Raw genomic sequence first — 22587 nt, forward strand, 5'->3', positions numbered from 1 at the left:
ATAATGGTGTCTCAGCCATCAAGGACCTCAAATTGCGCACACATAACAGCATGTGGACAAAAATGAAAATTGTAGGAATTGACAAGTGATATGACAAACATAAGATACACACATGAATGAATGAATGAATAAATAAATAAAATAAAGGAGGCTTTGGGTAGGGATGCGATACTGTGTAGATTTGGGGTGGCGTTAGGGAAATGATGAGATGGAGGCAGGTCTCACAGATGAGAGGCACAAGCTGGTAGACTGTGGACACTGGACGTTCAGGAAAAGCTGGCTCCAATTAGCCAGCTGACGGAGCGAAGAGTGGAGGAGCGAAGTCCTTGGCCGACTTATCCACGACCAGGGCTGTCTTTGATCCTCTCCTCCAAGCCTCTGGCTACTCTCTCTCCCTTGACCAGGGTCCCTGCTTCATTCATTACTTCTCTGCCGGAGACTCCCACCTCTGTCTCGGGCCCAATGCTCTCGCCGGAGCTCCCTGCTCCTAGACCTGAATGCCGCATCCGCTTCGGGTCTCACTGGCATCTCGAACTCAGCAGGTCCCTAACTGAGCTCCTGACCTCCTCTTGCCCCTGGTCGCCCCCATCTCAGCAAACGGCAGCTCGGTCCTACCCCAGGGCCTTTGCACTGGCTGTGTCTGCTGCCTGGAGGGCCTCCCCTCTGGATACCTCCATGGCTCCCTGCTTCATCTCCACGTTTCAGCCCAAACCTTCCCCCACCAGCACTTGTGATCTCTCTGATCATACTCTACGTTTTCTGTTTTTCCACAGCACTTAGTACCTTTAACATATGGTATCATTTTCTTGTTTCTTATCCTTATAGTAGGTTGTCTGTCTTTCTATCATGTAAGCTCCAAAACAGATCAATTTAATCTGTTTTCTTCACTGACATCTCTCCCCCTCTCCCCCAGTCTAACCTGGCATGTGATAGGGCTCAATAAGCACATGTAGAATGAATGAATGAATGAATGAATGAATGAATGAATGAATGACTGGAGTCAAGTATGAGAGAGAGGGAACCAGGGTCTGTGGCAGGGGCGACGTTCTACATCTGGGCAGGGGCAGTTGTCTCCCCATTTTCTAGCTGCAGAGCCCTAGGCCCAAAGACGTGAAGTCACCTGCCCCAGGTCACACAGCTGGGATGGACAAGAGCCAGGATCCAAACCCAGGTCTGCCCAGCGGCAAAGCCGGAGCGCTTTGCCCACCTCCACGGACCTGCGGTCACGTGTGGAAGCGGAAGAGAACACTTCCAGGCCCCTTGTTTCTGCCGTGAACGGTCACGCTTGCAGCCTCCCCTTCCCCCGCCCGCATCCCTCACACCCACGCTTCCGGTGACGGGGACGGTGCGGGTGACATACCAATAGATTTCTGCCGGAGCATAAGCCCAGGTCCTGGAGGCAGGTAGGAAGGCCGTTCATAGCTCGGCTGCGAGCGGTGGTGGGGATCGAAGCTCGACTTTGGGGTGGCCGTCAGGGAGGAGAGAGAAAAGATAGCAGAGAAAAAAGAGTCAGGGCAGGAGGATTCAGGCTCCGTACCCGGCCAGCCCCCATCCCGGCTCCCCGGCCTTAGCAGGCAGGGGGCGGGGCCTGCAGACAGGGGGCAGGGCCTGCAGGCAGGGGGCGGGGCCTGCAGGCAGGGGGCGGGGCCTGCAGGCAGGGGGCGGGGCCTGCAGGAGGTGGAAGGGAATTCTTGTGAACAGAAAGGTTTCTGAGTCCGGGCAAAGGGGAGAAAGAAAGGAAAAGAGCGATGTTTAGTCAACCCTGTTCGCTCTGTTTCCCAGACATCCCGTACGCATCTGGGTCCTTTTCTCTGTTCCTGCTGCCGCCGCCCAGGCCCAAGTCACCAGCAGCCTGATGACAGCAGGAGCCTCCTCCCTTGTCCCCCCACCGCCTCTGGCCTGCTTTCCACACAAGGGCCAGAGGGATCTTTTTGTTGTTTTGTTATTAATCCTCACCCGAGGATATTTTTCCTTTGATTTTTAGGGAGAGTGGAAGAGAGAGGGAAAGACAAGAGAGAAACATGGATGTGAGAGAAACACATCGACTGGTTGTCTCTTGCATGAGCCCCGACCAGGGTCCAGGCCTGGGAGGAGCCTGCAACCAGGGTACGGGCCCTTGACCGGAATCGAACCCAGGACCCTTCGGTCTGCAGGCCGACGCTCTACCCACTGAGCCAAACCAACTAGGGCAGAGGGATCTTTTCAAAAAGTAATTCAGGCCCAGCTGATTCAGTGGTTGAGCATCGACCTGTGAACCAAGTGGTGACGGTTTGATTCCCAGACGGGGCCCAGGCCCAGGCTGTGGACTCGATCCCCAGCGTGGGGCGTGCAGGAGGCAGCCAATCAATGATCCCCTCTTGATGTTTCTCTCTCTCTCTTCCTCTCTGAAATCAATTAAAAAATATATTTAAAAACGTAATTCAGGTCATGCTATTGCCCTGCTTAAAATCCTATAGTCACAGCCCACCTCAGCTAGGAAGGGGTCTGAATGCCCAGCCGACCCAGATCCCCTTGGCCGGGATGCCGTGCCCAACCCCAGAAGCTGTGTGTCACTTGCTTTTTGCTCTGGAGAATCACCCTCCCCCAAAGGGGGTGACCTGCCCAAGTGGTTACGTGCCCCCACTTCTGGGAGCCACCTGCAGCCAGTGACAGACTGACACGGAGGTCCAAGGCAGGATCAACGCCCCAGCAAGGCACACTCCAGAGCTGTGTGTGTGTGTGTGGGGGGGGATGGTCAGGCTGAGGTGCACTCCAGTGGGGACCAGGTCTGCTGTCCTTTGCAGCCCCCCTCCGCCCCCCCCCCACCCCTGCTTAGTTGGCATAAGAATCCCCAAGTCAGCCCTAACCGGTTTGGCTCAGTGGATAGAGCGTCAGCCTGCAAACTCAAGGGTCCCAGGTTTGATTCCAGTCGAGGGCATGTACCTTGGTTGTGGGCACATCCCCAGTAGGGAGTGTGCAGGAGGCAGCAGATCGATGTTTCTCTCTCATCGATGTTTCTAACTCTCTATCCCTCTCCCTTCCTCTCTGTAAAAAAATCAATAAAATATATTAAAAAAAAGAATCCCCATGTCAGACTCCAACTATAGGAGACCCAGGCTCAGATGCCCTGTGCGATCTTGTCCCACCTGCATCTCCTCCTTGCTCACTCAGGCCCCACCATGTCCCCCCTCCCTGCTCCCCCAGGGCCCCGAGGCCCAGCTCTGCATTAGACCTGCAGGTCCTGGGTCTCTCCTCTGCAATGACCCCCTCCTAACCCCCACAGGTGCTTCCCACCTTCACGCTCTTCACTCCTCTGTCCCCTCCCAGTCACAGTGTACCGCATGTCCCCCTGTCCTGCTTTCTTCCTGGAGCTTTTCTCCATCCGAACTGGTCTCATCTGCTTGCTTACTGTCTGCCTCCCAGCCTAGAATGTCAGTTCCCTGAGGGCACCATCGATGATCCCAGTTAACAGGGTACAGTGTCCAGAGCCCCTGACACTTTTAGGGGAAATGTTTTAACTTCTTTTAAAATCAGAAGGGGAGCCCTGCCCGCTTTGGCTCAGTGGACAGAGCATCAGCCTGTGGACTGAAGGGTCCCAGGTTCGATTCCGGTCAAGGGCATGTACCTTGGTTGCGGGCACATCCCCAGTAGGGGGTGTGTAGGAGGCAGCTGATCGATGTTTCTCTCTCACCCATGTTTCTAACTCTCTATCCCTCTCCTTTCCTCTCTTTAAAAAATCAATAAAATATATTTAAAAATAAAATAAAATCAGAAGGGGAAAAAAGTAGAATCAACCTGGATAATTTTCATCTTGGTATCAACACAGCAATAAAATACAGATTTTTAAACTTTTTTTTTTTTTTAGGAGGTAGGGACTCATGAAGGCAAAATTGCTAAAGGACCATGAAGGCCGAAACCGGTTTGGCTCAGTGGATAGAGCGTCGGCCTGCGGACTGAGAGGTCCCAGGTTCGATTCCAGTCAAGGGCATGTAACTGGGTTGCGGGCACATCCCCAGTGTGAGATGTGCAGGAGGCAGCTGATCGATGTTTCTCTCTCATCGATGTTTCTAACTCTATCTCTCTCCCTTTCTCTCTGTAAAAAATCAATAAAATATATTAAAAAAAATAAAAATAAAAAAAAAATAAAGGACCATGAAGGTCATGGATAAATCCAGCCGGTGTGGCTCAGTGGTTGAGGGTTGACCTATGAACCACAGTTCAATTCCCGTCAGGAAACATGCCCCAGTTTCAGGCTCAATCAGGCTCACTGGGGGGCGTGCAGGAGGCGGCCAATCAATGATTCTCTCTGATCATTGATGTTTCTATCTCTCTGTCCCTCTCCCTTCCTCTCTGAAATCAATTAAAAAATATATATTTTTCAAATGTCATGGATAACTGCCCGGCCAGTGTGGCTCAGTGGTTGTGAGTTGACCTATGAACCAGGAGCTCAGGGTTCAATTCCCAGTCAGGGCACGTGCCCAGGTTGTGGGAGGGGGTGGGGGGGGCGTGTAGGAGGCAGCCAATCAATGATTCTCTCTCATCATTGATGTTTCTCTCTCTCTCTCCCTCTCCCTTCCTCTCTGAAATTTAAAAAAAAAAAAGTCATGGGTAATTGCTTGAGGATAGTGACTTTGTTGTTCTTGTTCCCTGATGAGTCCCTAAACAGGGCCTGATACTCTACAGCTTCACGTCAAATGAAGAAGTGACTAAGAAAGACCCACATCAGGCACTGTTGGTTGAAAGTTTCACAACCCCTCCCTCTGCCCCTCCCCAAAATGTACATTTTCTAAGAGAACTGACCTTGCTTGACTGGTTCACTCCTACACCCCCAGGGCCCAGCAGCAGGTCTAGCACATAGTAGGTGCTCAAGAAATATTTGTAGCCCTAACTGGTTTGGCTCAATGGATAGAGCATCGGCCTGGGGACTCAAGGGTCCCAGGTTCGATTCTGGTCAAGGGCATGTACCTTGGTTGCAGGCACATACCCAATAGGGAGTGTGCAGGAGGCAGCTGATCGATGTTTCTCTCTCATCAATGCTTCTAACTCTCTATCCCTCTCCCTTCCTCTCTGTCAGAAATCAATAAAATATATTTTTTTAAAAAAAGAAATATTTGTAGAACGAAGGACTGAATGGAAGTGACACAAGCTCACAACAAGACCGGGGGAGCAGCCTTAAGGCCAGATGCCAGTTCTGTGCCCCCGGACATCCACATGGGTACCCGGGCAGCCCCAGAAGGTGCCAGGAAGGGTCTCCTGAAGACATGCCTGTTTTTTTCTTTAATTTAAATATATCTTTATTGATTTCAGAGAGGAAGGGAGAGGGAGAGAGAGAGAGATAGAAGCATGATGAGAGAGAGATTCATTGATCGGCCTCCCCCTGCATGCCCCCCACTGAGGATCGAGCCTGCAACCCAGGCATGTGCCCTTGGCCAGAATAGAACCTGGGGCCCTTCAGTCCGCAGGCTGACGCTCTATCCACTGAGCCAAACTGGCTAGGCAAGGCATATCTGTTTTGACTGGTTCCCCCAGTTCTCATCTTCTCTGAGCAGGGTTCTCAGCCTGCCAACTCTTCCTGACTTTGCTGCATGTTTTTCTCAGACGTTCCCCTTAAGCCCTTTCTCCCTAAGCCTCAGCCCAACACCCTGCTTGCTTTTCCATCCTGTCCTGCAGCTCATAACGATCGGTGTGGCATCAGGGAGCCGAACCCCGCAAAAGAGGAGATTGTGTGGTGGTGGTGGTGGTGGTGGTGGTGTGTGTGTGAGAGAGAGAGGAGCCGTTTCTGGGCAAGCCACTTTGCCGGCTGTTTTATGTGTTGTGTTAAGTCCTCACGGAATCCCCAACCCTATTCTTGGGGTTGGTTCCCCCATTCTGATGGCAGTGAAAGAGGCTATGAGTCAAGGAGAAGGTCATGTCCTACAAGGCCAGCCAGTAAGTAAGGCAGAGGTGACAGGGCCGTTGTAGGAAACAGACGGGAGTGACTAGAAAATGCTGAGGTTAAGTGAGAGGGAAGAAGGGTACAAAGAGTCAAGGAAAGAGAGGTGACTGTCAGAAAGGATGCAGGGACCAGTCGGGGGCAGAAGCAGGCTGGGGAGGGCATGCATGGAGTTCCCAGCTGGGGAGGGCGGGCAAGAGGATGGCTGCGAGGCGGGGAGGGAGGTGCGAGAAGCATCCTGCATGAGGTGTGGGCACGGGAGGGGTGGGAGCCAGCGGGACAGGAGGGGGAGGGATGGGCAGAGAGATAGAAGAGGAGTCACAGTGACAGAGGAAGGGTGCCCCTAACGGAAGAGGGTGCAGAGTGCAGGGAGAGGCATCGAATTTGCAAAACTGACCGGGGACACGTCGAATTGGAAGGGAGGGGTCAAATAATGGGTGAGCTTGAGTCGTGAGGGGTCAGCGTGGCCCAGGAGATGCCGGACAGACAGAGGAGCCATAACAGCCTCTGAGGGGGCGCAGTGACGGCTGGAGGGGCGGACTGACTCCAGGTGGGACAGGCTGACCTCCCCATCAACAAACCAACAACCAGGCAGCACCCTCGCCCACGCGCGGAGGGGACAGCCAATCAGGATGCGCCTGGTGGGCGTGACGTCACCAGCTGCCGGGCAGACTTCTCCCCAGCGAGTGGTCCAGGCGCCCAGCCTCCTCCTGTGCCACCTCGCGGGGCGGGCGGTGCCTCAGGGGCGGGAGGCTGAGGATGGGCTAGCCCAGTGGTTGGCAAACTCATTAGCCAACGGAGCCAAATATCAACAGGACAACGATTGGAATTTCTTTGAGAGCCAAATTTTTTAAACTTAAACTGTATAGGTAGGTACATTGTTATTAACTTCGTTAGGGTGCTCCTAAGCTGGCCTTTGCTAAAGACGTCCTCAATCTGATTGCGGTACGTTCGCTGAGGTCGACCCCTTCCGACTCTCCCATCCACACTCGTCTTGTTTCAGATAGAGGAGTGTGGATGGGAGAGTTGGAAGGGGTCGACCTCAGCGAACGTACCTCAAAACAATGTACCTCCCCCGTGAGGTACCTCCCCCGCCTGAGCCGCATCTCCCCTCCACCCACCCGACCGAACCGGCCGACCTACCGACACCCCCCACTTCTTCTAACGCCACTTCTTCAAAATAGGCTCGCCCAGGCCGAAAACCGACTTCTGCGCATGGGCCACGAAGTTTCAATCGCACTGTAGGAGCGCGCCTGCACGTGGTATTTTGTGGAAGAGCCACACTCAAGGGGCCAAAGAGCCGCATGTGGCTCGCGAGCCGCGGTTTGCCGACCACTGGGCTAGGCCATTCGCGCCATGGAGACAGCCCCTGGAAGGGGTCAGGGGAGAGAGGATGGAGGGGGAGACAGATGGAGAGACAGATAGAGAGATGGGAGAAGAGAGATGGGGGGGACAGAGGCTCAGGTCCAGAGAGGGGAGAGACAGCGATGGGAAGGCAAAGCGACCCGTGAGCAGGGAGAGAAAGTCAGTCCTGAGAGGCCCTGGAATGGAGTGGCTGCAGCGGCCCCGGGGGGGACAGAGGCAGAGCATGCAACCGAGCGGGTGTGATAAAATGACTGGAGGGCCCAGCCAGCGGGGCTCAGTGGCTGAGCGTGAACCTATGGACCAGGGGGTCACGGTTCGATTCCCATGCCCGAGTTTTGGGCTCGATCCCCAGGAGGATCAGGCAGGAGGCAGCTGATTGATGGCTGTCTCTCATCATGGATGTTTCTATCTCTCTCTCCCTCTCCCTTCCTCTCTGAAATCAGTAAAAATGTCTTTTTAAAAAATGATCAGAGGGAATCTGAGTCCAGAGAAAGGCTGAAACCTGCACCCATACAAATACTGGGGGAGAGAGGATGGACAGGTGACCCTGGGTGGGGGAGGGGTCAGTGAGCAGGAAGCAGAAACAGTTGTCCAGAAAGCCAAAGCCACGCAGAGCGGGGGGACAGACAGATGGACGGCAGAGCCCTGGAGGGGAGGAGACAGAGCCCAAGAGGCGCCCTGGCCTGCGGTGGCCCGGCCTGGGGTCTGCACCCTCACTGCCAGCACCCGCGGGCCTCCCTGGGCCCTGTGGGGGCTCTGTCTTTCAGGGAGGCTGACATCTCCCAGTGCTTAAGTTGGTAAACAGTGGCGTCTTGTACAATATTTTGCTCTTGCTCGCGGCTGTGCAGGTCCGAGAAAAGAGGCCTCAGGCCCTCGCTGGTTTGGCTCAGTGGCTAGAGCGTCGGCCTGAGGACTGACGGGCCCCAGGTTGGATTCCAGTCAAGGGCACATGCCCAGGTTGTGGGCTCGATCCCCCGGAGAGGACGTGCAGGAGGCAGCCGATCAATGATGCTCTCACACCATTGATGTCTCTATCTCTCCCTCTCCCTTCCTTTCTGAAATCAATTTTAAAATTTTATATATATATATATATATATATTTAAAGAGGCCACACTGCCCACCTTTCCCCTCTGGTCCAGTGCAGGGGGCGTCCAAGTGGGAAACTGAAGAGTAGACAGAAGCTGAAACGAATGGGAGATGGAGACACAGAGGACAAGACCACAGACCGAGAGAGAGGCCCCGGAGAGGAGACCAGAAATGTTAGGACTCAGGGTGAGAAAGATCAGGGAGGCTGGTGGGAAGGGAAAGAGAGAGCCGCAATGTGAGAGGGAGGGTCCAGGGACAGGCCCCAGGAGGGAGAGAGGAAAAGGGGAGGTCTGGCTGGGAGGGAAGGGAGGCCCCAAGGAAGACTCAGGTGAGGGGCGAGGGGCGGGCAGCTGGTGTTATTACTGGCAGGGGTTTGGTCCTCCCTGGGGGTGTCTTTGGCGCTCAGACGTGAAGTCTTGAGGGCCAGGGTTTTGTCTCTCCTGTAACCACGGTTCGCACAGGGAGGGGGTGGCACCCTGGCTGCCTGGCACTTCGTGAGTCGCTGAGTAAATGCCCTGATCTGTTACTGGAGACTTCACACTGAGCCTGATATGCTACTGTGGGGTCTCTGGGGGTGCACGAGTCAGGGTGGGGTCTCCAGTTTGCTGTTTTGTGGCCTCGGGGGACCCACCATCCGTCGAGCGCCTGCTGTACTCGGAGTTGATCTTATTCAACCCTCGTTAAGAACCAGCGGGACCGGCTTTAGTCCCATTTTACAGAACGGGAGACTGAGGCGCAGAGAAATTACATGGCCTGGTCCAAGTAAGTCAGGGGAGTCAGGATGCGAAGGCAGGTCTGCATGGCTCTACAGCGGCCCATGCTGTGAGTCTTACACTGACCTTGGTGGGGAGTGGGCACGGAAGACGACCCTAACAGCCCACGGATCTCAAATTCCTTGGGCAACCAAGGATGGACGTGCAGTGAGGACCTACTGCACCCAGGGCGGCCTGCCAAGCCCTGAGAAGTGGCCCAGGACCCTCTGGCTCTAAATCTGGGGTGCACGAGTCACAGCGGGGTCCCCATTTCTAAATCTGAGAAATTCTAACAGTCTGGGTACAAAATGTCCCACCTGCACTTGGTTCTTGTAAAAGTACCAGAGCCTCTAGAATAGCAGTCAAACCCTTAGTGGGGGTTGTGGACAGACCTCAGGGGGCCTGTGCACTTGGACGGGAGAAAAACTACATCTTTATTTTTTTCATTATCCTCCCATTAAAATGCTCAGTGGTTGAGCGTTGAACCAGGAACCAAGAGACTTCGCTGGTTCAATTCCCAGTCAGGGCACAGGCCCCGGCTGTGGGCTTGATCCCCAGTAGGGGGTGTGCAGGAGACAGCCAATCGATGATGTTCCTCTCTCATCCCTCTCCCTTCCTCTCTCTCTGAAAAGTCAATAAAAACATATTTTTTAAAAAATGCAACATTTCCTCAATGAGAAATGCAGGCCGCAAACCATGCTAGCGTTAGCAAGACCCAACAGAAATCACGGATATTACCAGATCCCATCGCAGTGGCTACAATTTCTCAAAACAGTGTTTTATGCTCCTCTGTCTTTGAGGGTAGAGCCGTGGTCGGCAAACTGCGGCTCGCGAGCCACATGCGGCTCTTTGGCCCCTTGAGTGTGGCTCTTCCTAAGCCTTAGGAGTACCCTAATTAAGTTAATAACAATGTACCTGCCTATATAGTTTAAGTTTAAAAAAATTGGCCCTAACTGGTTTGGCTCAGTGGATAGAGCATCAGCCTGCGGACTGAAGGGACCCAGGTTCGATTCCGGTCGGGGGGCGTGTGCCTTGGTTGCAGGCACATCCCCAGGAGGGGGTGTGGTGTGCAAGAGGCAGCTGATCGATGTTTCTCTCTCATCGATGTTTCTAGCTCTCTATCCCTCTCCCTTCCTCTCTGTAAAAAATCAATAAAATATATTTAAAAAAAAAATTGGCTCTCAAAAGAAATGTCAGTTGTTGTACTGTTGATATTTGGCTCTGTTGACTCATGAGCTGGCCGACCACTAGGTTAGAGCATAAGGCCCACCACCAGATCCTGCTGGCTAACGTCGTGACAAAAAGGGCACTGATATGATATATCATCAATGTGCTTTTTCAAAATATTTTGATAACTGCACTTCAGGGTAACTGGCTTCTTTTGTTACCTTATGTATTTTATCGTATGTTTCTGTTAACCCTTACCAGAGGATATTTTTTTCCACATCCGGACCAGGGCCAGGGATCGAGCCTGCAACCGAGGCACATGCCCTTGACAGGAATGAAACCTGGGACCCTTCAGTTTAAGGACTAACACTCTAACCACTGAGCAACCAGCTAGGACTCATATGCCTTTATCAGCATCATTCACAGCACTATGTTAAAGGGGCCCATGGCTCCGCCCCCCAGGTGGTGGGTATGGCCTGGGAGAAGAGGGGTTCAGGGGTCAGGGACAGAGCGCAGGGCCTGGGTCCAGAAGAAAAAAGTGCGAAGAGCGAGGCAGGGCGGGGTGTGACCTCCGGCGGGTGGGGGGAGGGTCTGGCGGGGAATGTGCTCCCATGGAGGGGCGCAGCTCAGTGGGGATCACAGCCAGGGAGGGACCAGCAGGGCCCCCCCGAGAAGAAGCAGGGCTGAGGGCGGTGGCTGGACCATGGATCCAGTGGCCTGACTGCCTGGGTTGAAATCGGGCTCCCTCTCTGAGCCTCCGTGTAGGTCCCCTCTGTCAATGGGCTACCCTGCCCTCACAGGATGCTTCTGAGCAGGAATGCATGACACAACCCATGTAAACCGTAGCGTCCCACATACAACCCACACCCGCCCCAGTCGGCCTCCCGTGCAGGGAAAAGCAGGCAGGGCCAAGACCGAGATCGCAATGAATATTTCAGTCACGACCACTTGTTGAGCACCTAGTGCGTGCTGGGCCTGTGCCAGGGGGATCTCCATCATGATCGACTCATCTTCCTGAGACCTTCGAGGTGGGACAGAGTCGGGCAGGAGGGAGTGAGCATGAGGAGCAGGAACGGAGAACGGACAGCGGGGACCAGAGGCGGGTCTGGGGGAGGCGGGCAGAGTAGGAGGAAGAGGGTGGGCAGAGAGGAGAGGAGGCCCCCGAGGGGGGTGGAAGGAGTGGGCCCCAGGACGTGTTTGCAAGGACAGGGATGGCGGCTCCAGGTTGGCGTGTGCGTCCGTCCAGACTCCTTCCCCCAGGACCCCGGTTCCCCACACCCCACGCCTACCTCGGTGGCAAAGAAGCCTTTGGGCCGGTGTTTGCCCAGGGAGGCCAGGCCCCCGGGCCCAGGGCTCTCGCTTGCACTGATGGTCTGCTGAGCTGCCGCCAGAATTTCGTCCAGTTTGTCTGGGGGAGGCAGAGAGGGGCGGGACACGGCGAAATGAAGATGCTTTGGCCCCCGAGCAGAGACCCGGCAGCCTGGAGCCCACGGGGCGGCTCCCGAGAACCCGGAAAGGCCACCTATCTCCACCCTGGGGGGCAGGCAGCCCCAGTGGAGACACAGTCTCCAGCCATGGGGAGGCGTGAGGGCGGCGAACAAGCCGGCCATCCTGGAAGGTGGCAGCTTAGACGTGAGAAGGGGGGCCAGGCTGGGTGTGAGGGTGGTCAGCGGGCGGGTGAGGGACACAGTGGACACGGCGCCGCAGGGGGCACGGGACCCGGGGAGCGGGGTGGGCCACTTACTGAGCGCCATCTGGTACACGGTCCGCTTTTTCTCCATGCTGGGCACGGGCGCCGGCTGCTGCTCATACTCTGTGGGCAAAGGAGGCGGCTGTGGCCCAGGGGCACCCCGGGGGGCGGGGCGGAGCGCTCAGGGGGGCCCGTGGGCGTGGCCCGCGGGTTGGGGGCCCTGTGGGCGTGGCGCAGGCGCGAGTGGGGCAGTGAGGGGCCGGGGCGGGGAGGGGTCGGGATGGGGGCCCTCCCGCCAGTCCTGTGCCCACTCACCACTCTTCTTCTTCCAGGGGGAGACTAGCCCGGGGGAGAGGCAGTAGAGGAGCCAAGAGTTAGGACTTCAGGGGGAGGCGAGGGGCCCCCTGTCTGGATCGCCCGCCTCCCGCGTGGCCCCGGGGCGGGGCTGTCAGCTGCCTGACCGGCCCCTGTCAGTGGAACTCGGACCCCTGCAGGTCCACGCTGCCTGGAGGGCGGGGGCTGCCCTCCTTTCTGTGCGTTGGGGGTGGGGGGTCGGGGGAGGGAGGCAGCTGGTGGCAGGTCGCGGAGGACAGGGGTGGGACCGATGGAGAGGGGCCCGGGCAGGAAACGGACTCGCCGCGTGGGACACACAGACCCCGACAGAGAAACAGATGCAAGAGGACAGAGAAAAGTCGACTCTCAGACGCCCCTTTCCCAGCGACACACACGCAGGCCAGAGAGGCTCTGGCCCGGGGACGGGGACAGGAGGAGGACGAGGAGCCCTGGTCACTAACGACACTAACAGACTCGAGGACGCCCGCCCCCTCTGCCCTCGCCCTCACGCTGGGCCCTGGCAGCCCCGCAGGCTCACCCATCTCCTCCAGCTCTGAGGTCATGGACTTGGAACGCAGGGAGATGGCTGGGGGCGGGAGCCGCTTAGCCTGCTGGGGTGCTAAAAAGGGGACGGTCGGTCGGTCGGGGTCCGGCCTCGGCACCGCGGGGAGAAGCCCCGTGACCCCCCAGCCACCACCGCGGCGCTCCCGGAGCTCGGAGACTCGCCACCAGCAGCGGCGAGGAGACCTCCCTGCCTCAGTTTCTCCCCGGAAGGGCTGTGTGGACAGGCAGCCTCGAGGAAGGGAAGGCCGGGGGCTGGGAGGGCTCCTGAGAGTCGGTCTGGCGGCAGCCGGGCCTGGCCGTGCAGCCCGGGAGGCTCACCTTTCTTGTGGACGGCCTCGTCCATGTCCGGGTGCCGGGTGACCATCACCACCTTCACCATCAGCGTGTTGCCCCCCTGGCGGATCATGTTCACCACCTGGCGGTGGCCCACCTTCACCACATTCTGCCCGTTCACCTGTGGCACAGACACCGCCCCCCCCAAGCGCACCCAGGAGGTGAGGGAGGGGTGCTTTCCGCCTCAGGGTGCCCTGGGGGTGGCCCTGGGGGGCTCTCCTCCCTCCCTCGGACCCTCCTGTCCTAGCGAGGCCCCACCTCCCTGTTCCTGTAACTCCCCTGACCTCTGGGCTGTGGGAGGGACCGAGCCCACCCCATGCACCCCCTCTCTTCCTCTTTGTCCCACTCACATCGAGAGAGAGAGAGAGAGAGAGAGAGAGAGAGAGAGAGAGAGAGAACGTGCCCATGCTGGGGGCACCATTGAGATACTTCAGAGAGGCCTTCGGATTAAATCCATGAAGAGAGCAGAGGCTGGGCCGCCAGGTCCCGTGTGGATCCCAAGGGGGCCCCGAGATTTGTCACCAGGGCCCCGGGAAGAGAGGGGTGTCCGGGGCAGGTGCGCCAGGGGCCGGGACTCACCTCGATGAGGAAGTCGCCCATGCGCAGTCCCGCGCGCCATGCCACGCCGCCCTCGTCCACCGACTCCAGATACTGCAGGGCCGGGAAGGCCGGGGTGGGGGTGAACTCCTCGATGGGGGTCTGCGCTGCAGATGGGAGGAGCCGGCGGGGTCGGAGGGGAGGGGAGGGGGTGGAGAGGCCGAGCAGGGGATGGGGCTCAGACCCAAGTCACGGAGGCGGCTGCGCCGTGGCTGAGGGACCAGCACCCTGGGGCTGGGGTGGGGGGTGTGGGCGGGCTGGGGTCCCTCCCCCTGGCCGTCCCCCAGCCCCTCCCGGCCGGCCGGCACTCACCCTTGGCCCCTCGGAGCACGAACCCAAACCCCTCGCTGTCCTTCTTCTGCAGCAGGACCGTCTTCTCCTTAATGATGTAATCGCTGGGGGGGCGGGCGGGAGGGGCGGGGGCGGGGCGGGTGGAGAAGGGATCGTGAGGCTCGGAGGCCGGCCCCACGGGCACCCCCGTGGCCCAGGCCCCGGCTCCAGGACCATTCATCCCACCTCGGCTCCTCCTCACCCACTCCGAGCGGCAGCGTCTGCTCCTGCGCGCGTGGCGTCGCTCACAGGCCTCCCCCGCAGAGCCCGGGTGCCTGCTCTCCCACTCACTCGTTCCTCATTCATCCACCCGAGATGCAGCCACCCATCCATTCAGCAAGCGGCTCCCAAGCCCACTGTGCGCCAGGGACGGGGAGGTACACCGCCGGGTCCCCAGAGGGCCTGGCTCGAACCCCCCTGCCAGCCACTTCCTGTCTGTGACCTTGAGCCTGGACTTTCACCTTTCGGATCTTCAGTTTCCTCATTTTTTATTTTTTATTTTTTAAAAAATATGTTTTATTGATTTCTTACAGAGAGGAAGGGAAAGGGATAGAGAGTTAGAAACATCGTTGAGAGAGAAACATCGATCAGCTGCCTCCTGCACACTCCCTACTGGGGATGTGCCCGCAACCCAGGTACATGCCCTTGACCGGAATCGAACCCGGGACCTTTCAGTCCGCAGGCCGACGCTCTATCCACTGAGCCAAACCAGTCAGGGCAGTTTCCTCATTTTTTTAAAAAAATATATTTTATTGATTTCTTACAGAAAGGAAGGGAAAGGGATAGAGAGTTAGAAACATCGATGAGAGAAACACCGATCAGCTGCCTCCTGCACACTCCCCACTGAGGATGTGCCTGCAACCAAGATACATGCCCCCGACTGGAATCGAACCCGGGACCCCTCAGTCTGCAAGACTGACGCTCCATCCACTGAGCCAAACCAGTTAGAGCTCCTCATTTTTAAGAAAATAGACATTGACTTCAGCGAGGACGGGAAAGGGAGAGAGAAATAGAAACATCAGTGATAATAGAGAATCATTGATCGGCTGCCTCCTGCAAGCCCCACATTGGGATCCGAGCCCACAACCCGGGCATGTGCCCTTGACTGGGAATTGAACCGTGACCTCCTGGTTATAGGTCGATGCTCAACCACGGAACCACGCCGGCCGGGCATCTGTCACGGCAGGCTCTACCTGCCGTGTTGCCGTGGCAGCAAAGTCCCTATAGTGTTCAGCACAGCGCCCAGCACATCAACACGCTCAGTGGAATGCTTTCGCTTCTCCGGTCCAGTTTTTAAGTCAAGAGGACATGTGTACTTCAGTGAGGCCTCTCCCAACTCCTTGGCTATGTATGTATACGTACACCCTACAGCAACACCTGCCCGGGTCCCCACGCACACTGTGACGTTGCTGATTCGGCACTGCCCAATATGGTGGCCGCTAGCTGCGTGTGGCGATTTATACGCAAATGAATTAAAAGTTAAATCGAACCCTTCAGTCCCTCAGTCTCACTAGCTACATTTCAGCGTGAGGCCGGTGGCTACCACGCTGGACAGATGCAGGCCATTTCCTGGCCGCGGAAGGTTCCGGTGGACAGCGGGGTGTCTCTGTTCCCTGGTATGTCTCCAAGGTACCGCCTGCGCCCAGCCGGTGGGTTCTAGCAAAATGCAAATTCCCCGTGAGTGTGAGGGTGGGTCTCAGCAAGGCCCCAAGGCCTGCTTGCACATTTAGGTAATGCTCACCTGCCCAGGAAACTCAAACTTATTCCGTGTATCTCAGCACCCGCCCGCCCGGGCTCGCTCAGATCCGACCCCCAAACCTCGATGTCACGCGTGCACCTCAACATTACACTCCTGTTCTGTTCCAGGCACCCCGGGATGCCACAGGCACAGCCAAACACCCTGGCTCCAACCCCACTCCGAGAATTCCAAAGCAAGGAGAACGCATGGCCGACTGCACCCCAGCATCCAGCACTCCTGTGTGGGACCCCACCCCCACCCCGCCAGCGCACACGCAGACCCCCCAGCGCCTCCCTGTGATCTCCACCGGCCTCAGCACGTACTAATAATAGCGCGTGTGCTCCCCGCGCACACCAATTACCTACCCACACAGTCGGCTGAACAGCCCTCCATGAATACGCCAGTATATTTCAGTAGCAGCCCCACACATCCCAGTACGCGCCGATCATAACTCCCCCTCGGGGTGCTCTCAGTATATTCCCACAGCACGCCCCCTGAGCACATCCCAGCACACACCAGCAATACCGAACGCGCTCCTCCTGTGTTTTGATACCCACCCGCCCCCCCAACCACACAAGCACCCCTTACACTCTCATGATCCCCAAGACTTCCACCTTCAAATCCCTATGTTTGTACCATAGCGACAGTGCCCTGCGCATGCGCGGCCCCCTCCACCCCTGATTGTAACCCGTGTGCTCCACAGCACGTGTGTGTACAGGTAGACTCGCCCCAGCGACCGCCCTCGCTCAAGTTCACAGGGTCCATCCAGCACCTATGCCCTCACCACACCCACCAGCCTCCCTGACTTCCTGTTCGGGCCTTTTATCAGCCACCTTTGCTGCTGGGAGGAGGGGGTGTGGGAAGAGGAGGGGGGAGGGGTTGAAAGGAGTGAAGGGGGTGGAGGGACGGATGGGAGGGGGGAAAGGAGGCCAAGGAGACTCGAACAGCGAACAGGGAGTGGACAGAAACAACAGGAATTGGTTGAGAGGCCAGAGCTGCCTGCTCCCCACCATGCAGGCACCCTGTGACGCCCTTGTCCCCACCGCACACCCACACACCCTCCTCTGAGCCCTGCTGCCCTGGCTACCCCCCCCCCCCACATCCCTTCCAGGTCTCCAGGGCCCCCCAGTGGCCAGCAGTGCCCTTCGGCTCTCCTTTATGTCTCACAGCCACAAACCCCAACTTCCCCATGTGCTCCCCCTGCCCCTGGAATCTCTCTTTCACCTCCAGGCTATCCTGACCGACCCCCCTCCGTACACAAGCCTTCCCCCACACACCCCAGCCTCCAATATAATGCAAGGAACCCCCCCGCCCCATGCCCAGTGCACGCCAAGAAGCAGCGCTGGCTGTGTGCAAGGCGGTGCGTGGAGCCCTCACAAGCGAAATAACTCACTGTCTCCACAGCCAGCTCCGAGGTGGGAGTGAGTGCTGCTTCCACTCGACAAGTCAGGACACAGGCACAGAAAGGTTAAGCGACTTGCCCGAGGTCACGGAGTGAATGACATTCTTCCACAGCCCCAGGGAAGATGCCTGGGAGCTGCAGTAGTCACAGCCGCCTCTCTCCCCACAGCACCCAGACACACACCTGCCCCAAATCCACTACAAGCGCCCCTCCGGCGGCTGCAATTCACCCCAGGCTACGCCAACAGCACAACAACAACAATGGGTAACAGTTACTGAGCAGCTCCTGAAGGCCCAACCGTGTTCCATGTTGAGCACTGCCCATTGATTTATTCATTTAGTCCTCACAACGCCCCTGGGGGAGAGGGGTTGACTGCGACTGCTCCCATTTTACAGATGAGGAAAGCGAGGCACAGAGAAATCACTTGCTCAAAACCACAGCAGCTGGAATAGCGTCAAAGCCGAGATTGGAATCCCCAACAGGCAACCCATGTACCCCAGTAATGTCCAAACACCCCCCGATCATCGCAGCACCCCTTCTGCCCCTCCCTCTCATGCATCCCCGTCACATACACGCTCCTCGCTCCTCTCTCCTCCCCACTCCTGTGCCTTTCGCACCCAGTCCCCACTAGACGTGGTGTCTCCCTCATCCCACCCCATTCTCCTTGACTTCCCAGCTGCCCTCTTGCCCCTGTGGCTTCCTGAGACTATGCCCCCCCTCCTCACTCCTGTGTGTCCCCCTCTCTACAGCTTGCTCCCTGCTCCTCCAGGTCATCTGCCAGCTCCCCTCCACCCTAACCCACCACATCAGCCCTCACTTCCCAAAGCCCTCATCACACCCTGGGGTCGCCCCTGCGCCCCCACTGTGCTCTTGCAGGGACACCCCACGCCCCCTTTCTCTAGTGTCCTCCTCAGATTCCTATGACCTCTCCCCCCTCCCTTTCCCTCATCCTGCCCACATCCTCCTGCACCTCTGCATGAACCCCACTGTGCCCCCTACGGCACCCTCAGCTCCTCTCATACTCCCTGGTCCCCCCCCCCGCCGCCCCATTATCCGTGGGAGCCTCTTCCTCCTTCTGCATCCTCAGCTCACTCCATCACACACCTCTCCGCCTCCTTCCCTTGCAGCTGCATTTCATTTACATCCCCTGCACCCTCGGTCTACGCTGCCTAAACCCCACCCCACCCCCCTCACTGGTCCTGCATCCCCTCCTTACCCCATTGCTCCGCACACTCCACGCGCCCGCCATGCCCCAGTGTCCCGTACCCCCATTTCAGCGTGCGCCGTTCCACCCTGACACCCTCCCACCCGGACCGCTAACCCCACCCCCTGCTCCAGTCTTGCTACCCACGCAGCACCCCATTCATGATCCGCGCTGCTGACTACCTGCCCGGCAGGAACACACACAATGCTCTCCCCCCCGGCCATCCCGCGGCGACCCCAGGGGCCTCGGAGCCCGGTGGCCGGCCGGCTCTTGTTCCCTGGATCCCACCCCGCGGGGACTGCAGCAGCGTCCACTCCCCCCGCCCCCACCCGCAGGTCCCTCTCACACCCAGGAGCCCACAGCCCAGAGCCCGCTGCTGCACGCGGCGCCCCCTCTGGCCCGCAGCCCCTCCCCGTGTACCCATCTCCACGGGCACCTCCGGGGCGGGCACAGAGGTCCCCATGCAGGCGGGCGGCCCCCTTCCAGGCCGCGGAGTGGCACACACAGCAGATGCAGCTCCCCGTGCAGAAGCTCAGCCATGGCTCGGCACACGTGCCCTTCACAGCACAGCCCCCTGGGGGCAGGGAGAGGGGCGCACAGGCACAGAGACACAGAGGGCTGGGGGGGGGGGAGGGGACAGGCCTGGCACGGGAGGGTGGGTGTGGGGAAAGAGCCGCAGTGCCTGGGACACACACACACACACACACACACACACACAGTCCCCAGACAGCCTCTCTATCGCTCCAAGTCACACACAGAGACAGACGCCGTCACACAGGGACACACAGATGGACACAGCTGGGGGGTGGGCTGGGAGCCCACCATCTCCCATCCTACCCTCTCTCTCTCTCCCTCTCTCTCTCTCCCAGCTGCAGGCCGTCACACACACACACACGCACACACACGCATGCACACTGGCACAGCCACACTGACACACGCAGTCGCACAGTGACACGCAGCGGAAAAAGCAGAGGGGAGAGGAGGCCTGTCGGGATGCGTGTGCGATGGGGGGGCGGGGGGGGGGTGACTGTGAATGGAGGAGAGGGGTATGAATGGGGGGACTTGCCGACTCTGGGAAGGGGTGTGGGGAAACGGGGATCAGAGGAGCAGGGGCCTGGGGTAGAGGCGCCTCCGGGGAGAGCCACTGTGGCTCCCCAAGGGGAGGGCTCCACGGGGTGGGGGCGCTGAGGGCGGCAGAAAGGGCGAATGGGTTCCAAACCCCAAAGTGGGGGGCCCGTTTGGAGGGCCTCGCTGCGGGGAAGGTCTTGGAGGGAGATTGAGGGGGGCCGGGCAGGGCCTGTGACGGGGTAGAGGAGAGACTCCTGGGTTGGGGGGTGCGCGCGCGGCCCCAGGAAAAGGATGAGAGGATGGAGAAGAGGCGCCGAGAAGGTGAGGGGAGACGGGGGAGGAGGGGGCGACCCGGGGGCGAGGAGGAGGCGGGAGGGGGGCACCCGCGGCGGGGGAGGGTCGTCCCCGCGCCGGGCCCAGCCGGCAGGAGGGAGCGCTCGTACCTGTAGATGTACCAGACGCTGCGCCGCCGGGGCCCCAGGGCCGGCCAGCTGGAGGAGAGCGCGGGGGGCGGCTGCGGCAGGGAGCCCCCGCTGGGGCCGCCCCCGAGACCCCCGCCGCCGCCGACCGCAGACAAAGCCATCGCCGCCGCGGCCCTGGCCCGGGTCCGGGTCCGGGTCCGGGTCCCGGCCGCCCCCGCCGCCGCCGCCGCGTCCCCGTCCCCGCTCGGCCGAACCCCCGTGTCCGGGCCCCCAGGCCCCGCCTCATGCTGACCCGCGCCGGGAGGGGGAGGGGGCGCGCACCCTCCCGCGGTGGGGAGGGCAGGGCCGGGGGCTCACATGCCGGGGGGCGCGGGGCGCGGGGCGCGGGTCGGGCCGCCGCGGGAGCGCAGGGGCCGCGGACGCGCCGGCTTCAGCACCGCGGACAGCTCCGGAGGCGGCGGCGGGCGCGAGGCTTAACCCCTTGGCGTCCTGCGCCCGGCGGCGGCGGCGGCGGCGTTGGAGGGGGCCGGGCCGCGGGGGAGGGGGCCAGGAGGGGAACGCGGGGGCCCCCTTGGCGGGAGAAGGGGGAGGGGCGAGGCGCGGGGGGGGGAAGGGGGAGGCACTTCCGGTCTGGGCCCCCCCCAACCCCCTCTCCCTCCAGAGCCCTCCCGCGCAGGTGCAGAGCGAGGGAGAGCGGGAGAGGGACACGCAACGCGCACAAGATGCCTCGAGCCCCGCGTGCAGGGACGCGCTGACCGAGCCCACTTCCAGGGCAGGGACCCGCGGTGAGAGAGGCCCCGGGAGGGGGCACGCAGCCCCCCGCCACAGGCGACATACCGAGCACCCCAATACAGTCTGCAAGGGCCGGGAAGGGAAGGTCAGGACATTCAGACCGGGTCCCAAGGCCGAGAGACAACCCTCCCCCAAGAACCCCAGGCGGAGGGACGCACACACTTCCCCTCCCTGGGACACACGGGGGAGGAGGGAGGGCGCAGAGGCCACAGGCCGAGGGCCCCCGACCCCCAGCTCCTGCGGGATGCAAGACGCACACACGGGACAGGACAGGCCGCCACAGAAAGGGTCGGGCAGGGCAGGGCAGGCAGGAGGCTCGGACACACCACACACACCCCGCAGCGCATTCCAGGGGCACAGGAAGTGGAGAAGGAGGGGAGGGGAAGTTCTGGACAGGACAGTTGAGGGCCAGAGGGACCACCCCCATCGGGCAGGCGGAGCCAGCGGCCCCCGGACCAAGGCCAAGGAGAGGCCCAGGGAGACAGTGATGGAGACAAGAAGCAGAGGCTGATGGGAGCCTCGGGGAGGGGAGGACCGCCATACTCACCGGGTGCCCAGAGCCGGACACGTGCCAGGCGAAGACGCACAACGGTCAAGCGCCTCTGACACTTGGGGCGCAGGGTGGCAACCCAGCCCCACCCTGTCTCCCCACATTGTCATTCCTCCTCCTCCCCACCCCACCCCATCCCCACTGGCAGGACACAGACACGGAGGTTTGGACACATTTAATGGGAGGATGCTACGAACAAGGAGACCCTTCCCTGATGGGGTGGGGGTGGGGGGTGGGGGGGAGGCAGGGGAGGGTGTCATCTTTGATGCCCAATTAGGACCACCCCTCCCCCACAGCCCTGCCCTTCCGCAGGCCCAAGTCCTGGAGTCCTCCCCTCCTAGGCCCCCTCCCCCCACACCCCAGGCCCTGAGCTGCAGATCAGTCGGACGGATGCAAAGGCATGCACACGACTGTATGTGCTGATGCGCCCGAACGGGGACATGCATGGAGAGGGACAGGCGTGTGCAGGGACCCGCCTGCCCGCCCGCCGCCAGCGGACACACTGCCGTCTCTAGAAACACCTGCCCTCACTCTCAGACGTACAGACTCAGGGAAACCCAGATGCGCAGAGCCGGCTGCACCGCTGGCCTCGCCGTGCAGCCATGAGCGACAGCCCCCAACGCACCCCTCTCCACGGGCCAGGCCCTCTGCCCGGCGCGGACACGCACAGGGCTACCCGTCCAGGGGCCTGCAGCCACACATGCGTGCGGACACGTGCCATGCACACCCACAGAGACACACGGGCGAGAACACACTCAGGGAGACCACACAGGGGCGCTGGCCTGTGGGAGATGTTCACGCCCCGGAAACCAGCTCTGGTCGTGCACACGCACACACGGCCACACACCCCCGGGCACCCCTTCCTGCCATTCCTGACCCCGCCCCCCGGCCCCCCCCCTCACCTCACCGGGCCAATCCCATCCATCAAGCTTCAGAAGCAAGTCAGCCAGCAGCCAGGGAGGGGAAAGGTGTCAGTGTGCCCCCCCCCCCGCCCCCACCCGCCTGGCCCGGCTCCGCCCATACCCAGAGTGAGGCATGGGATGCACGGGTTTCCACTGCACATGAATGCACAGAGATGGGGCACATGAAGGGCACATGGGGGGCCTCCAGCCAGCCAGACACACAGACCCAGGGCCCCCAGGCAACGCCCCCACCCCGCCGTGTCCACCCCATTGGTGGTTGGCCACCCGGGGGCTGAGCAGTCTCAGTGGCTGCCAAGCAAGGCAGGTTGGGGGACTGGGCTGTGTGGTCAGAAGCTAACTCGGCCTTGCCCCATCCCTGCA

General features: G+C 59.8%; 1 protein-coding gene across 1 annotated transcript in view; it reads right to left on the bottom strand.

Annotated features, from left to right (window-relative positions):
* The window catches only part of SHANK1 (SH3 and multiple ankyrin repeat domains 1), a 52204-nt gene that overhangs the window by 6920 nt on the left and 22697 nt on the right, over positions 1–22587 (bottom strand). Inside the window, exons 15-22 of the mRNA XM_081106761.1 lie at positions 14111–14193; positions 13781–13905; positions 13187–13322; positions 12843–12923; positions 12287–12310; positions 12026–12094; positions 11571–11689; positions 1361–1457 (exon numbers count right to left, since the gene is read on the bottom strand). Coding sequence (XP_080962887.1) covers positions 1361–1457; positions 11571–11689; positions 12026–12094; positions 12287–12310; positions 12843–12923; positions 13187–13322; positions 13781–13905; positions 14111–14193 — 734 coding nt within the window. The remainder of the gene's footprint in view (positions 1–1360; positions 1458–11570; positions 11690–12025; positions 12095–12286; positions 12311–12842; positions 12924–13186; positions 13323–13780; positions 13906–14110; positions 14194–22587) is intronic.

This window comes from Myotis nattereri, assembly GCF_964212035.1.
Source record: "Myotis nattereri genome assembly, chromosome: 15".
Classification (NCBI taxonomy): domain Eukaryota; kingdom Metazoa; phylum Chordata; class Mammalia; order Chiroptera; family Vespertilionidae; genus Myotis; species Myotis nattereri.